Source organism: Talpa occidentalis, unplaced genomic scaffold (assembly GCF_014898055.3).
Source record: "Talpa occidentalis isolate TD23 unplaced genomic scaffold, MPIMG_talOcc4v2.1 talOcc4.14, whole genome shotgun sequence".
Classification (NCBI taxonomy): Eukaryota; Metazoa; Chordata; class Mammalia; order Eulipotyphla; family Talpidae; genus Talpa; species Talpa occidentalis.
This window is the reverse complement of record NW_023601433.1, coordinates 25,126,868-25,142,487: the sequence shown is the minus strand read 5'-3', so window position 1 is coordinate 25,142,487 and position 15,620 is coordinate 25,126,868. Positions and strand designations below refer to the sequence as shown.

At 46.8% G+C, this 15,620-nt stretch overlaps 1 protein-coding gene and 1 gene segment (V, D, J or C); one reads left to right on the top strand and one right to left on the bottom strand.

The window, feature by feature from the left end:
* Positions 1-3,653: 3,653 nt before the first annotated feature.
* LOC119243995 (probable non-functional immunoglobulin lambda variable 5-48) lies at positions 3,654-4,385 on the bottom strand. The segment is given in 2 exon segments: positions 3,654-4,221; positions 4,340-4,385. Coding segments are annotated over 2 exon segments (528 nt in total).
* A 94-nt stretch (positions 4,386-4,479) lies between these two features.
* The window catches only part of LOC119243994 (uncharacterized), a 31,425-nt gene continuing 20,284 nt past the window's right edge, over positions 4,480-15,620 (top strand). The window contains exon 1 of the mRNA XM_054694648.1: positions 4,480-4,610. Coding sequence (XP_054550623.1) covers positions 4,480-4,610 — 131 coding nt within the window. The remainder of the gene's footprint in view (positions 4,611-15,620) is intronic.

Genomic DNA, 15,620 nt, shown 5'->3' with positions numbered 1-15,620 from the left:
AAATAAAAAAAAAGTTAAATGTTCTTTCCTAGGAAGTCAGATTCAAGAGAAACATAATTAAAAACCATGTTGATTTCATTTGAATGAATAGGGAATGTTATTAAGGAACAATTCCACCCAATAGCATAAAATGCAGATAATTTCACAGGACACCGCAACAAAATCTCAGAGCTCACACTGGTCCAGTTTTCTTCATTTCATGGGTTTTATTCCCATAAAATAAAAAATCAACATCTTTTCAAAGCAGTTCTAACAGTGGTAAGTATGCCTAAGGAGCAATTTACACAGAAAAGCAATATTAATAGACAAATAATGTTAATTATCGATGCAAATGGTTTAATACACACGTTATAAAAGGTTTCCATAACAGATTAATAAATCAATGAGCCATCACATATATGATTCATTTCAATGATACAAAGACTCGTAAAGATGGAGACTCAGCCCAGCTGCTTAGCAGGCTCCTCACGAAGGAGGAAGAAAGATCCAATTATCCTCCTAGGACCTTCACCTGAACCCCGAATCCAGCCCCTGTGCTGTGAGTGAAGAGGGAGCAGAGGAGAGGGCTCCAGGCCTTGGTGGAGATGTGCCCAGAGCTCTGACCATGTGCCCCAGCTGGGACAGGGACCCTCATCTCTCCCTTTGCTCCCCTCCCGGATGACACAGGGGCCCTTCATTCTGTGCATCCCACCTGCTCTCCTCCTGTGAACCAGGCTCAAGCCCTTCTGCCCTGGACCCAGACGAGGCCATGGCTCGTCTGATATGGCTCACCTGGGCCTTGGAGACAGGAACGCCAGGCCCTGCAAGCACTGAGCATCTTCCCAGGGCCCTATTCTTGACCCATATCCGGTCATCTGGGCAGTAAGAGAAGGGCAAAGGACTAGGGGTGCACAGCACACGGTGCTCACAGCACTCTGCTCTCCACAGTGGGGCTGGCTGCACCAGGCCTCCTAGTCTTCTCCTCTCTGCCACAAGGTGGCTGTCCATGCAAATGGCTTAGACCCCTCTGGCATAGTTACTGGTGGTGATGCCCCAGCCCTGCAGCCACAGGGGAGGGTGGTCAAAGAAGGATTTCTGGTCAAAGAAGTTTCCTGAATCACCGCAGTCTGACATGTAGCCCTTGAAAACTGATGGGATTCCAAGGTCAGGAGAGAAGACAGGTCGTGGAAGGGCAGTTTGGCTTTTCCCACCCAGCCCAGGAACATCCCCACCCAAACCCTGCCCCGGCTACTCCTGTGCAGTAGCCAGGAGTGTGAGCATGCAGGAGTGTGAGCATGAGAGGAGCCCAGGTCATGGTGCAGTCACCCCAGGGCTGGGCTGTCCCAGACCCCACAGCACACAGCAGCCTCCAGGCTTTCATTAGCCCTCCTGGTCCTGGGGGGGGGGGGGCGGGACCAGTGTGCAAATGTTCTCCCCCCACGACACAGCATGTGCCAACACACAGCTTCTGGTTGGTCCACATCGGAGACGTGTGGTGGGACCCACACATGGGGTCCATGTCAGGGCTGGGGTGACATTTCAGGGCTGAGCTTTCCCAGGTCTCTGCACACAGTGCCCTCTCATGGCCATGGGGCATCCCTGATGGAAGGAGGCTCCTTGAAGTCCCTCCCCAGCCCCTCTCCCTCTGCTCCTGGGGTCTGGTGCTCTGAGTTCTCTGTTCAGGGAGAGACAGGGCCTGCAGATCCACACAGAAGCCATAAGAAGGAATTTGGGGTTCAGGGTGGAGTGTACACTTTTCTCCTTCGTAACGCCACTGATGCACCAGAGCGTGTCTGCTGAGTGAGAGCTGGGTCTTGGCTCTATGGCTCCTTATCCCTTCCCCAGCGTCCACCTTGACCTGCAGCCTCATCACCTGGTTGCTGCTTGAGCTCGAGCGGCCTCCAGGCTTCCCCAGTTTCTGGGTCTCTGCCCCAGACTCTGCGGCCATCCCTGTACTCTTCCTCTTTAGGATCGAAAAATGCTTCACGTTGTTAAAGTTGCTGTTCATTGGTTTATTTTGTCTTCTGTCTCATGAAAGGCACCCCTGTGTCCCCTCGTGTGAAGGCCCATGTGACTCCAGCGTCAGAGTTGCACACCTTACACACCCCACTCCTGGGTCTCTGGGCACCTGGCAGTAGGTCAGAACTGTTGCTCAGGATATTTTCTGTCTGGTCCTGATACAGCACAAGTGTCATCCATGTGGCTGGGATCTCCTGCAGAGGGAAAGTCAGCTTCCTGAACATCCTGACACTGAGGACCTCTCTGCGGGCAGAGGAGGAGCCCTGATTTCTGGAGGCACAGAGGCAACTCGCAGACTCCTCTGCCCATGACAATGTATGCTGAGAAAGAAGAGAATGGGGTGTGTGTGTGTGTGTGGTGTGTGTGTGTGTGTGTCTGTGTGACCTGACGAGGCTGAGGGGCCCCTGACCCACTCTGCTCTCTGCACACCCTGAGCTGTTTGCGCCATGAAATCCTCCCTGGAAGCTGACTAGCTCCAAGGCCCTCCCTTGTCCTGGGTGCTGGAGTAAAGGACGAGAGTCTTGAAGACACTAACCTTGGAGCAGGATGTGTTGTAGGTAGTGAGGACACATGTGAGAGGACAGCACCTCTGTTACCAGAATCAGAAGTTCATATTTTCAGGAACAAGAAAAATCTGTCCATTTTCTTACTTTTTTCCCCGAGGCACAGGACACACAGCCGCGGGCCTTCAGATCTCAGGAAGCACTGTGGGGGGTTGGGGGGTGTTTGAGCAGCCGCCTTCCTCCTGCCCCTGACCCACAACCAGGCCTGTGGTCCACCAGTATTTCCCTCTGTGTGAGGAAGAAATTCCATCCTGGGGGAATGTTGCTGCTGTGGAGGCGCTGTCCTGAGAGGGCTTAGGAAAAAGGGATTATGGGGCTGGTAGACATATGGTGCTTCCTAAAATAGGCAGCAGCCTTGCTCTGAGGTTCACTACAACTTCTGTGTGACACCAGTTAAATTAAATGGAGGAAATAGTTAAATTAGCACATTTAATATGCCCATACTCAAGGATGCATGAACAGATTATTTGCAGCAAAATTAGTACTTTCATTATCATGCTAAAGAGATTGGTTGAGAGTGGCAGGAGCAGCGAGCCAGTGAGTGGGATGATCAGGAACAGGAAGATGAGGTTTTGCTTAGAGGGTCTGGTCTCTGGGAACTCTCCTCCTGGAGACAAGACTCTTGGGGATGGAAAGACCAGCAAGAACACACTCACTTTCCTCCAAACCCTCACGAGAGGGGAGTGAGTCCCGAAGACCACAGGAGAGGGTGAGGGCCTGACCATCGCCCATAGTATTTGTAGCCTCAGCCCAGGGGCTCACCCCTGTCCCCAGGTCTAGCCCCTTCCTGACTTCACACTGAAGGTCAGGTGCCTGCGGGAGGGTGATTAGCTCTGGGCTGGGGTTCCTCCCTGACAGGGGTCTCACCCCACAGCTCCTGCCTCATGACTCACCCTGGGACAATGTACAGGCAGCTCTGAGCACTGAGCTGGGGGGGAGGTGGGGCTCTGCTCTGAGCGCTGGGCAGCAGCGCCCATGATGTGGGGACGCTCCATGCCGTGGCCGGGTGGGCTCGACCAAGAAGCTCAGAAAGGCAGAGGCCTATTTAAAGGAAGAGTAAAAAAGACAACACAAAACAAACAAAAAGCCCAGATCATTTTATTCAGAATTTTTAAACACTGAACGAGGCAAGATTTCTGTATCATCATAGCACTGTTGTTTCTGTGTTTCCTGAGAGTTCAGACACACTGAACAGAAAATTGGCAGGACAGACACTGGGGCATGGAAGCTCCTCTAAGTACAATGAGTGTGTTGAGGTAATTTGAAACTGGAGAGGGTCGAGGACTCGGTCCCTGAGCAGGCTGAGGTTTCTGTCCCACTTCCCATCTGTGTGGGTCACAGGGAGAAGCACCGCTGTGCTTGATCTGACAGTAGTTGTCGGCCTCGTCCTCAGCCTGTGGCCCAGAGACGAGCAGGAGGCCTGCATTGGCGGAGGCGTCTTTGGCTCCAGAGAAGCGGCTGGGGACCCCGGGGCCCTGGTGTTTATCTGAGTCTGAGTAGTAGTACAGGAGGTACCGGAGAGGGCTCCCTGGCTTCTGCTGGTACCAGTGTATGGCATAGCTGCCAACACTGAATCCACTGCTCAGGGTGCAGGTGAGTCTGGCTCCAGGAGAAGCAGAGAGGACGGGCGGCTGAGTCAGCACAGGCTGGCAGAGGGAACCTGCAGACACAGACACATCAGAATGAACTGGACAAACAAGGTGCAGCTGCTGGTGTAGTAGAAGTACAAGAAATTGATTCAGATTAGGAACACCTGGGTGTCTGAGGCCTGCCCCCACCTGTGCATTGAAAGAGGAGCAGGAGGAGCAGAGGAGTCCAGGCCATGGTGCTCACAGACCCCTGGGCCCCACATGGGGCTGGGCTGCCCCAGGCCTCCTTTTCTCCCCACCCTGGGCCACAGGAGGGGCTGTGCATGCAAATGTGTTTCAAGCTGGGCCTGCCCAGCCCCTCCCTGAGTCCTGGTGCTGGAGCTCAGCTCACACTTCACATTGAGAAGGAAGCTGTAGGGGCCGGAAGGGCGCAGTGCAGTTCTGCTCCCATGCAGATCGGGTAAAGGAGGAGTCAGAGTCCTCAGTAGTTTTGCAGGTTTTTTATTTGGGGTTCACCAGGCATATGGCAGGCAGGGGTGCTGGCTGGGGGGCTGGAGGCTGGCAGGCCTCCCAGCCCCAGCAGTCCTCACTCATATCTGGGCTCTCTAGCGTCGTTCTGCTGCTTCTCAGCTTCGGCTGCGCTGCTGCTGCTGGTGCTGGTGCTGCTGGCGTCCCCCCGTGACGCCCCCTTAAAAGCACAGTCTTAGCTCAGCTGAATCCCATCTACCTATGCCACACCTATTCAGGTGCCGCCATCAGGCATGCATTCAGACAAGGATCCATCATCTATCCTGATGGCGGAAGGGCAGAAAAGCCTGATCTTTTCTTTACCCTACAGTCCACCCCCTCAGGGTTTCTGCCATACAGTCTATACATATATACACAATTTTTAAGCAAACAAACAATGCAGCCATGGCCACAAAAGCAAATACATCAAATAAACAAAAACAAATAACAAAATACAACAGAACACAAATAAGTCCAGGCAGGGCACCAACCAAGTGAAAGACAATTATTGGTACCAGCAGAGAGCCACCAAATCTGCTGCCGAAGGCACTGCTCATACGAGGAGGGGAATCACACACGGCATCTGCTATAAACACACCAGGAAGCCGTCAGGCTTCCTGGCTTCTCGCTGTAGTCTCGGCTACAAGGCACACACAGATCCACCCCCAGGATGCACTAGCTCTGGGATTGGGCAATTTTATTCTGTTGGGGTAATCGCCAACCCTCAGGTTCTGTCTGCAGTCGCTCAACACTCGCCTTCATGGCCACCCATGCGACTCACGACCCTGCTCTCAAGCCAACCCATGCACAAGCACATGGGTTGGGGATCCAAACTTTGCATTGGCTTGGCTCCACCCCAAGCCACATTCCCCACCCGTCCCCAAGGACGGGCTCCTCAGCTCTCACCCTCACTCAAGAATGAGCAGGGCATCACCCATAGGTGATTTTACGAGACTCACAGGGCTTCAGCATACCCAGGCTGCTAACAGCCGCTTTAGGGCTTCTCAACTTAGCATCAGTACCAGCTTTTGCCACCTTAGTTGGCTTTTCCCTCCACCTGGCCACTGGGCATACACAGCTGCTTTTGGCCATCTAGGCCCACTGGCCACCCCCAGATTCTCAAAAAATAAACATAACCTGCTAAGGTCCTCCGCCTTCTGGCGGGATGTCAGTCCAAAATCATCAGTTCATCAGTCTATCAGTCCATTGGCCTCTCCCTGCTTCAGCAATGGCTGCTGCCTCAGGGGTCATTGGCTGGTCCTTTCCGGTGTCGTTGGCTGGTCCTATCCGGTGTCGTTGGCTGGTCCTTTCCGTGTCGTTGGCTGGTCCTTTCGGGCGTCTCCTTCATGCCGGTCTCATCCTGTAGCTCGTGGACGTATCCATCTTTATACCGCCATGGTGTCTCCAGCGTCGTCACAGGCAAAGTCTGTTCTCCTTAGTCCCTCCAGGTATTCGGAGGGCTCCAATACCCGTCTGCATGGATCCTGCCGACTTACGCCAATTGTAAGGGGCCGAAGGGGCGCAGTGCAGGTTTCTGATCCCATGCAGATCGGGTAAAGGAGGAGTCAGAGTCCTCAGTAGTTTGCAGGTTTTTTTTATTGGGGTTCACCAGGCATATGGCAGGCAGGGGTGGGCTGGGGGGCTGGGAGGCTGGCAGGCCTCCCAGCCCCCAGCAAGTCCTCACTCTATCTGGGCTCTCTAGCGTTCGTTCTGCTGCTTCTCAGCTTCGGCTGCGGCTGCTGCTGCTGGTGCTGCTGGCGTCCCCCCGTGACGCCGCCCTTAAAAGCACAGTCTTAGCTCAGCTGAATCCCATCTACCTATGCCCACACCCTATTCCAGGGCCCGCCATCAGGCATGCATTCAGGACAGGATCCATCATCTATCCTGATGGCGGAAGGGCAGAAAAGCCTGATATTTTCTTTACCTACAGAGCATATTTGCTCTCCTCTTGAGGAAGTCCTTGGGAAACCAACTGTACCTGGACTACCCCAGGCCAGACAGGACACCGCAGGTGAATCCCATCAGGAAGCCCAAGCACAGCCACAGCACCAGTCTTCTCTGAGTGAATGGCCCTCACTCTACAGTTGTGTGGAGCCTTCACAATAGTCCCGCAGCCTCACCTGCTGGTCACAGGCACACACTCCTCATGGCCTGAGGCCAGCTGGGTCTGCAGTCACCAAGTCACTGACTCTAGTCACACACCCAGCTCTGATCCCCAAGTGCTGTAGTGCAGAATAATGTACTGATTACTGTAGGCTCTGTTTCCAGAGTCCTGCACATGAGCTACAAGCATGTACACTACAACTCTTTGTTACAGTATACAAGATTATTCATCCCAAAGTGCAAAAGTCAGGTATCACAGAGGATGGTCAATGAAGCTGTGAAGGGCATTAGAGGATGCTCAGGTAGGTAGCACAGAGTGGGGATTTCCAAGAATAAACTCCATGGGATACAGTGCATAATTCGGCAAATATATCAAATGTCATGTGTAGAGTAAGTGATTTTCATGCTTTTCTGAATCCTCTCATGTCTGTGGTGGAAAAACACATTCCATCTTAATTGAGGAAATTAAAGGTTATTTTCATGAGTAAATGGCAATTGAACTTTTGTACTCGTGCTGATGTACTTTTAAAAAATCACAATAAATATTTTTAAGATTCAAAAAACCAAAATGTATGATGAAGAACAGAGCTATTCACATTGTCTCAAAGTACTTCCCATGAAATACTATTTAAATTATAAAGTGGCATTATAGAGGAGAATCTCAGCAGATACTACCTTCACTGACCAATGCTGACATCACCATTGGGTGACATACAAAATTGTCGGTCCTATGATGGGCTGCAATACTTCTTTAATACTCTTGCAAAATGTACGATCTGAATCTCACCATAAAGACACATAAGAATCCATACTGAGGTACGTTCTACATTACTAGAATTTACTCTTCAAAGATTTAAGGCCAAGAAAGTCAAGAGAAGACTGAAGAACTGTTCCCAGTTGCAGGAGACTAAGAGACATGACAACTAAAGGCATTTATGGATATGGACGGGATGTTTTTGTTTTTTTGCTATGAAAGGTACTATGGATGAACAAAACTTGAAAAGAATATGGGGATTAAATAACAGAATTACTAGTGTTAATTTTCTTATAGGAAAGGCTACATGTAGTTTTATAGAATGAACTGAGTTGCAGGAAATATACACTAAATGATCGGGGAGATAACATGTTACCAATTTACTCAAATGGTTCAGGGTCAAAAAAATATTTTTCTACTACAACTTGGAACTTTAATTTTAAGACTGTTTCCAAAAAGTAAACCTAAAGTAAAAAATAACAAGAACAGGAGAAAAGCAAGTCCCACTTTACCATGAGGGAAGATCTAGGAATCCATGTTTACATTACAATTATACAGACTCAGTTTTATGGCATTATAACAATTGTAAAACATCCAAATCCTGACAATAGTCTGTAGGGTAAGGAAAAATGTCAGGCTTTTCTGCCCTCCCGCCATCAGGATAGATGATGGATCCTTGAGGTCCTGAATGCATGCCTGATGGCGGGCACCTGCAATAGGGTGTGGGCATAGGTAGATGGGATTCACCTGGGCTAAGACTGGGCTTTTAAGGGTGGCGTCACAGGGATGCCAGCAGAAGCCGAAAGAGAAACAGAGAAGCCAAGAAGCCAAGAGAAGCAGAGAGAGAATGAGAGAAGGCCGGGGAACCCAGAGAGAGTGAAGACTTGCTGGGGGCTGGGAGGCCTGCCAGCCTCCCGGCTCCCAGCAACCCTGCCTGCCTTGTACCTGGTAAATCTAAATAAAAAACCTGCAAGAGCCTCTGAGGACTCGGACTCCTCCTTTACCCGGTCTGCATGAGATCAGAAAACCTGCTCAGTGGTCCTTCCAGCCCCTACAATTGGCGTAAGTCCACAAGATGATCCCTGCAGACGGGTATGGAGCCCTCCAAAGACCTGGAGGGACTAAGGAGTAACAGACTGTGTTTGCTTGTGACGACGCTGGAGGCGTCATGGTGGCACAGCAGATGGACAAGGTCTGGGAGCTGCAGGACGAGACCTCGCGTGGAGGAGATGCCCCAGAGGACCAGCCAACGACCCCTGAGGCATGCTGGGGAAGAGAGGACCATGATTTGGAACTCACCAGTGCTGATGCAGGGAGAGGCCAATGGACTTGGACTGATGGACTTGGACTGACAATCCCGCCAGAAGACGGAGGATCTTTGGCAAGTTAAGTTTTGGGGATCATGGGGGAGGGTACTATCTTTGTACACCCCACAAAATGGGAATCTGGGCGTGGCCAGTGGGCCTTGATGGTTGAAAGCAGCCTGTGTGTGCCCAGCAGCTAGGCGGAGGAGAAAAGCCAACTGAGAAGGCAAAAGCTGGTGCTGATGCTGAGTTTGGGAAGCCCTGAGTGTCTGTTCAGAACCAAGTAAGCTGAGGAAGGCCAGTGAGTCTCGTAAAACCACCTGTGGGTGATGCCCTGCTCATTCTTGATTGAGGGTGAGGAGCTGAGGAACCCATCCTTGGGGGACAGGTGGGGAACGGGGCTTGGGGTTGAGCCCAAGCCGAAGAGGGGACCTAAGAGAGGCCGCATACAGAGTTTGGATCCCCGACCCATGTGCTGTGCAGTGGGTTGGCCTGAGTGCAGGGGTCTGCGTGTCACATGGGTAGCTATGAAAGCTGAGTGTTGGAGCGACAGCAGACAGAAACCCTGAGGGCTGGTGATTACCCCAAAGAGTAGAGAATCCCCAATCTAGGAGTAAGTGCGTCCTGGGGGTGGATGCAGTGTGTGGCTTGTAGCCGAGACTATAGCCAGAGAAGGTCAGGAAGCCTGACGGCTCCTGGCATGTGACAGATGTCTGAGTAGTTCCCCTCCCTCGTATGAGCAGTGCCTTCGGCAGCAGATTTGGTGGATCATCTGCTGGTACCAATAATTGTCTTTTGCCACTAGGTTGGGGCCCTGCCTGGATGCCCAGCAGCTAGGCGGAGGAGAAAAGCCAACTGAGAAGGCAAAAGCTGGTACTGATGCTAAGTTTGGGAAGCCCTGAGTGGCTGCTAAGCACTAAGTAAGCTGAGGAAGGCCAGTGAGTCTGGTAAAATCACCTGTGGGTGATGCCCTGCTCGTTGTCGAGTGAGGGTGAGGAACTGAGGAACCCGTCCTTGGGGGACGGGTGGGGAACGTGGCTTGGGGTGGAGCCCAAGCTGAATGCAGAGTTTGTATCCAAGGATCCCGACCCATGTGCTTGTGTAATGGGTTGGCCTGAGGGTAAGGGTCTGTGTGTCGCATTGGTGGCTATGAAAGCCGAGTGTTGGAGTGACCACAGACAGAAACCCTGAGGGTTGGGCGATTACCCCCAAAGAGTAGAGAATCCCCAGTCCAGGAGTGAGTGCATCCTGGGGTGGATGCGGTGTGTGGCTAGTGGCTGAGACCATAGCCAGAGAAGGCCAGGAAGCCTGACGGCTCCTGGTGTGTTACAGTAGATGCCGTGAGTGGTTCCCCTCCCTTGTATGAGCAGTGCCTTTGACAGCAGATTTTGGTGGCTCATCTGCTGGTACCACTAATTGTCTTTTGCCACTAGGTTGGGGCCCTGCTGGACTTATTTGTGTTCTGTTGTATTTTGTTGTTATATTGTGATGTATTTGCTTTTGTGGGCCATGGCTACATTGTTTGTTTGCTAAGAAACAGAATTGTATATATGGACTGTATGGCAGAAACCCTGAGAGGGTGGACTGTAGGGTAAGGAAAAATGTCAGGCTTTTCTGCCCTCCCGCCATCAGGATGGAACCATCAGATGATGGAACCCTGTGGTCCTGAATGCATGCCTGATGGTGAGCACCTACAATAGGGTGTGGGTATAGGTAGATGGGATTCACCTGGGCTAAGACTGAGCTTTTAAGGGTGGCATTATGGGGATGCCAGCAGAAACTGAAAGAGAAACAGAGAAGCAGAGAAGCAGAGAAGCCAAGGGAAGCTGAGAACGCCGGGGAGCCTGGACAGAGTGAAGACTTGCTGGGGGCCCCGAGGCCTGCCAGCCTCCTGGACCCCCAGCACCCCTGCCTGCCGTGTACCTGGTAATCTAAATAAAATACCTGCAAAAGCCACTGAGGACTCTGACCCTCCTTTACCCATTCTGCTGGATCAGAAAACCTGCACTGTGGTCTTCCTGCCCCTATAACAGTCACAGCAGCTGGGTGTCAAAATTATGTTATAAACGTTCAAAATACAAAAACACTACTAAGAGATGAATCGCAACTGGGTTGTTGGAGTGCTATTGAAACAGTTGGTATTTGGGCAATTTGTTATGTGTAAAACTCAATAGTGCTAGTTTTCATTCACTAAATCTACTTAAAGTTTAGTTAGATGCCAATAAACAAAATGTAAAGGAAACAAATCAGAATGATATGAAAATATTGTCCTCTAATAAAAATTTACACAAGTATAGGAAACAATTAAAATGCATGTAAATAGCCCAGTAAGTCAAGTTGTATTATTTTATCATTCAGGTCATGTACTTTACCTTCAAAATCTTTACATTTTCTTGGGATGCTTCAAAGGTGAATTTTTTTGTATATATATATTTTTATTTTATATTCCCCATACAATTGCGACCCCCCTTATTTTGACCCCATCCCTCCCAACCCGCCCCCCACTCCCCATAGAGTGTCTCTGGTTCATAGTTGTTTGTTGATTTTGATTTTTACTTTCTTATAGTTATTCTTCTTCTTGGTCCCTTATTTAAGTTTTCTGGATTCCTGCAATGAGTGAGACCATCCGGTATTTTTCTTTTTCTTTCTGGCTTATTTCGCTGAGCATGATCCCTTCCAGCGCCACCCATGTTGCTGCAAATTGCATGTGTTTATCTTTTTGAATGCTGAGTAATATTCCATCGTTATATGTACCACATCTTCTTGATCCAGTCATCTATTTTTGGGCATTTGGGTTGTTTCCAAAGCTTAGCTATTGTAAACAGTGCTGCTAAAAACACAGGGGTGCAGGTGCTCTTTGGAATTGATGTTTCTGTGTCCTTTGAGTAAATACCTAGGAGTGGAATTGCTGGATCATATGGAAGCTCTATGTTTAGTAGGTCGAGAAATCTCCACACAGCTCTCCATAGTGGTTGGACCAGTTTGCACTCCCACCAACAGTGCAGAAGAGTTCCTTTTTCTCCACACCCTCGCCAACATTGGTTGTTGCTAGTTTTTTAAATATGAGCCACTCTCACTGGTGTAAGATGGTATCTCATGGTAGTTTTGATTTGCATTTCCCTGATTACAAGTGATGTTGAACATTTTTTCATATGCCTGTTGGCCATTTGCATTTCCTCTTCAGAGAAGATTCTTTTTAGCTCTTCTGCCCATTTTTTGACTGGATTATTTTCTTTGTTTTTGTTGAGTCTCATCAGCTCTTTGTAGATTTTTGTGATCATTCCTTTATCATTAGTGTTGTGTGCAAAATGTTCTCCCAGTCGGTGGGGTTTCTCTTTGTTTTTGTTATTGTCTCTTTTGCTGTGCAGAATCTGATGTAGTCCCAGCTGTTTATCTTTGCCTTCACTATCACTGCTTTGGGTGATGTGTCTGTAAAGATGTCTTTGATGTGCAAATCACGTAGTGTTTCGCCTATATTTCCTTCTATGTATTTTATGGTTTCAGGTCTTATGTCTAGTTCTTTAATCTATGTTGAGTTGGTTTTTATGTATGCTGTGAGGTAGTAGTCAAGCTTCATTCTTTTGCATGTAGCGACCCAGTTTTTCCCAGCACCATTTATTGAACAAATTTTCTTTGCTCCAATGCATATTCTTTGCTCCTTTGTCAAAGATTAGTTGACCATAAGTCTGTGGGTTTATTTCTGGATTTTCTATTTGATTCCATTGGTCTGTGTGTCTGTTCTTGTTCCAATACCATGCATTTTTGATGACTATGGCTTTGTAGTATAGTTTGAAGTCTGGGAGTGTGATGCCTCCAGTCCCTTCTTTTTTTTTTTTTTTTTTTTTCAGGAGAGCTTTGTCTCTCTCTTCGGGGTTTTTGTGATTCCATACGAATTTCATCAATAATTGTTCTATTTCTTTGAAGAATGGCATTGAAATTTTTATTGGAATAGCACTGAATCTGTATATTGCTTTGGGTATGATGGCCATTTTAATAATGTTTATTCTTCCAATCCATGAGCAGGGGATGTCTTTCCATTTCTTTGTCTTCTTCTATTTCTTTTAACAGTGTTTTATAGTTTTCTTTGTATAGGTCCTTTACCTCTTTTGTTAGATTTATTCCCAAGTATTTGATTTTTCTTTTGTTTTGATAATAAAAGGGATTTTTTTTTTTATTTCATCTTCTTCAGATTTATTTTTTGTGTATAGGAAGGCTACTGACTTTTGCGTGTTGATTTTGTATCCTGCCACTTTACTGAACTGATTGATGAGTTGAATTAGTTTTTCTGTGGAGTTTTGGGGTTCTCTATGTATATTATCATTCATCTGCAAATAGTGATAGTTTGACTTCCTCTTTTCCTATTTGGATTCTTTGTATGTCTTTCTCTTGTCTTATTGCTCTGGCTAGGACTTCCAGTATTGTATTGAAAGCAGTGGTGAGAGTGGACATCCTTGTCTTGTTCCATATCTTAATGGGAATGCTTTCAGCTTTTCACCATTGAGAATGATACTGGCTGTTGGCTTGTCATATATGGCCTTTATGTGTTGAGGTATATTCCTTGTATCCCAAGAATTTAAGGGCTTTTCTCATGAATGAGTGTTGCACTTTGTCGAAAGCTTTCTCAGCATCTATTAATATCATCATATGTTTTTTATATTTCTTTTTGTTGATGTGTTGGATAATGTCGATTGATTTTTGGATGTTGAACCATTCTTGTGTTCCTGGAATGAATCCTACTTGGTCGTGGTGAATTATCTTATGGATGCATTGTTGGATTCTGTTGACAAGGATTTTGTTGAGGATTTTTGCATCAGCGTTCATTAGGGAGATTGGCCTGTAGTTTTCTTTTTTTGTGTTGTCCTTGTTTGGTTTTGGTATTAGTGTAATTTTGGCTTCATATAACGTGTTTGGTATTATCCTTTCCTTCTCAAATTTTTGGAAGAGTTGTGAAGGATAGGCACTAATTCGTCTCTGAATGTTTGGTAGAATTCATTTGTAAATCCATCAGGTCCTGGGCTTTTGTTTTTGGGGAGATTTTTGATTACCATTTCAATTTCGCTGCTTGTAATTGGTCTGTTTATGTTTCTATTTCTTCTTTATCTAGCTTTGGGTGATTGTAGAGTTGTAGGAATTTGTCCATCTCCTCTAGATTGTTGAACTTTTTCCATATAACTGTTCATAGTAGTTACTGAAATATTTGAATTCTGGTGTGTCTGTTGGGAGAAAGCACAATGAATAGGATCATAAATGAAAGATCCGTTTATTGTGCTTTCTCATTTTTTTTCCTTGGCTAGGGGTTTGTCTATTTTATTGATTTTTTTGAAGAACCAGCTCATGGTTTCATTGATCTTTTGGATTGTTTTTTTTAGTTTCAATTTCATTTATTTCTGCCTTTGGTTTTTATTATTTCTTTTCTTCTACTGGTTTTGGTTTTTTTTTATTGTTCCTTTCTAGATCTTTGAGCTTCGAGATTAGGTTGTTTCTTTGAGTTCTTTCTTATTTCTTGATGTGAGCCTCTATTGCTATATATTTTCCTCTTATTACTGCTTTTGCTGCATCCCATACATTTAGGAAATTGTGTCCTCCTTGTCATTCAACTCAAAGAATTTTTTATTTCTTCTTTGATCTCCTCGTTAGTCCTGTGGTCTTCCAGAAGTGTGGTTTTCAATCTCCATGAGGTAGGAGAGTTCCTTGCCTTCTTTTTATGGTTTATTTCTAGTTTTGATGCCTTCATGGCCAGAAAAGATGGTTAGAATGATTCAATCTTGGTGTATCTGTTGATGTTTGTATTGTGTCCCAGTATGTGATCGATCCTGGAGAATGATACGTGTGAGCTTGAGAAATATATGTACTCAGATTTTTTTTGGGTTTAGTGCTCTATAGATGTCTGTTAAGCCCAAGCGCTCTAGATCCTTATTTAGAGCTTTAGTGTCTTTACTTATTTTTTGTCTTATTGATCTATCCATTGTTGATAGTGGTGTGTTAAAGTCCCCACTACGTATGTGTTTTCTCTGAGTCTGTTTCCAGAGATGACAATAGTTGTCTAATATATTTTGGTGCTCCTTCGTTTGGTGAATATATGTTAATGAGTGTTATTTCTTCTTGAAGTATTGTCCCCTTGATTATAATGTAGTGACCATTAGGGTCTCTTTTTATCTTTTGAGTTTGAAATCTGTTTTATCTGATAAAAGTATAGCTGTTCCTGCTTCTTTTTTGGTCCATATGCTTGTAGGATTGCTTTCCATCCTTTAACTTTGAGTCTATTTTTATCTTTTGTAGCAAATGTGTTTCCTGGAGACAGCAAAGGTTGGATTTTTTTCTTAATCCAGCCTACAACTCTGTGTCTTTTTATTGAAGAGTTTAATCCATTTACATTTAGAGTTAATAATGATGTTAGCATCTGTATTTGCCATTGTGTTTGTCTTTCCTTTGATTTTATTTATTCTTTTAATAACTATTTTTTTGGCCTTCTTTAGTTGTTATTCATCTCTCTGAGGTTCTGGCTTTAGGACCTTGTAGTATTTTTGGAGGGGGGTTTAGTCGTAATGAAATTCCAGAGTTTCTGTTTGTCTGGGACGGTCCTTATTCTTTCTTCACAGAGGAAGGAGAGCTTTGCACAATAGAGTATTCTTGGTTGGCATCTGTTTTCTTGGAGTCTATTGACTATGTCCTCCACTCTCTCCTTGCCCGTAGTGTTTCTTTGGAGAAGTCTGATGTCAGTCTGATTGGTTTCCTTTGAATGTTACCTGTTTCTTCCCTCTTGTCAGCTTCATTAATTTTTCCTTGTCCTGGATTCTTGGGA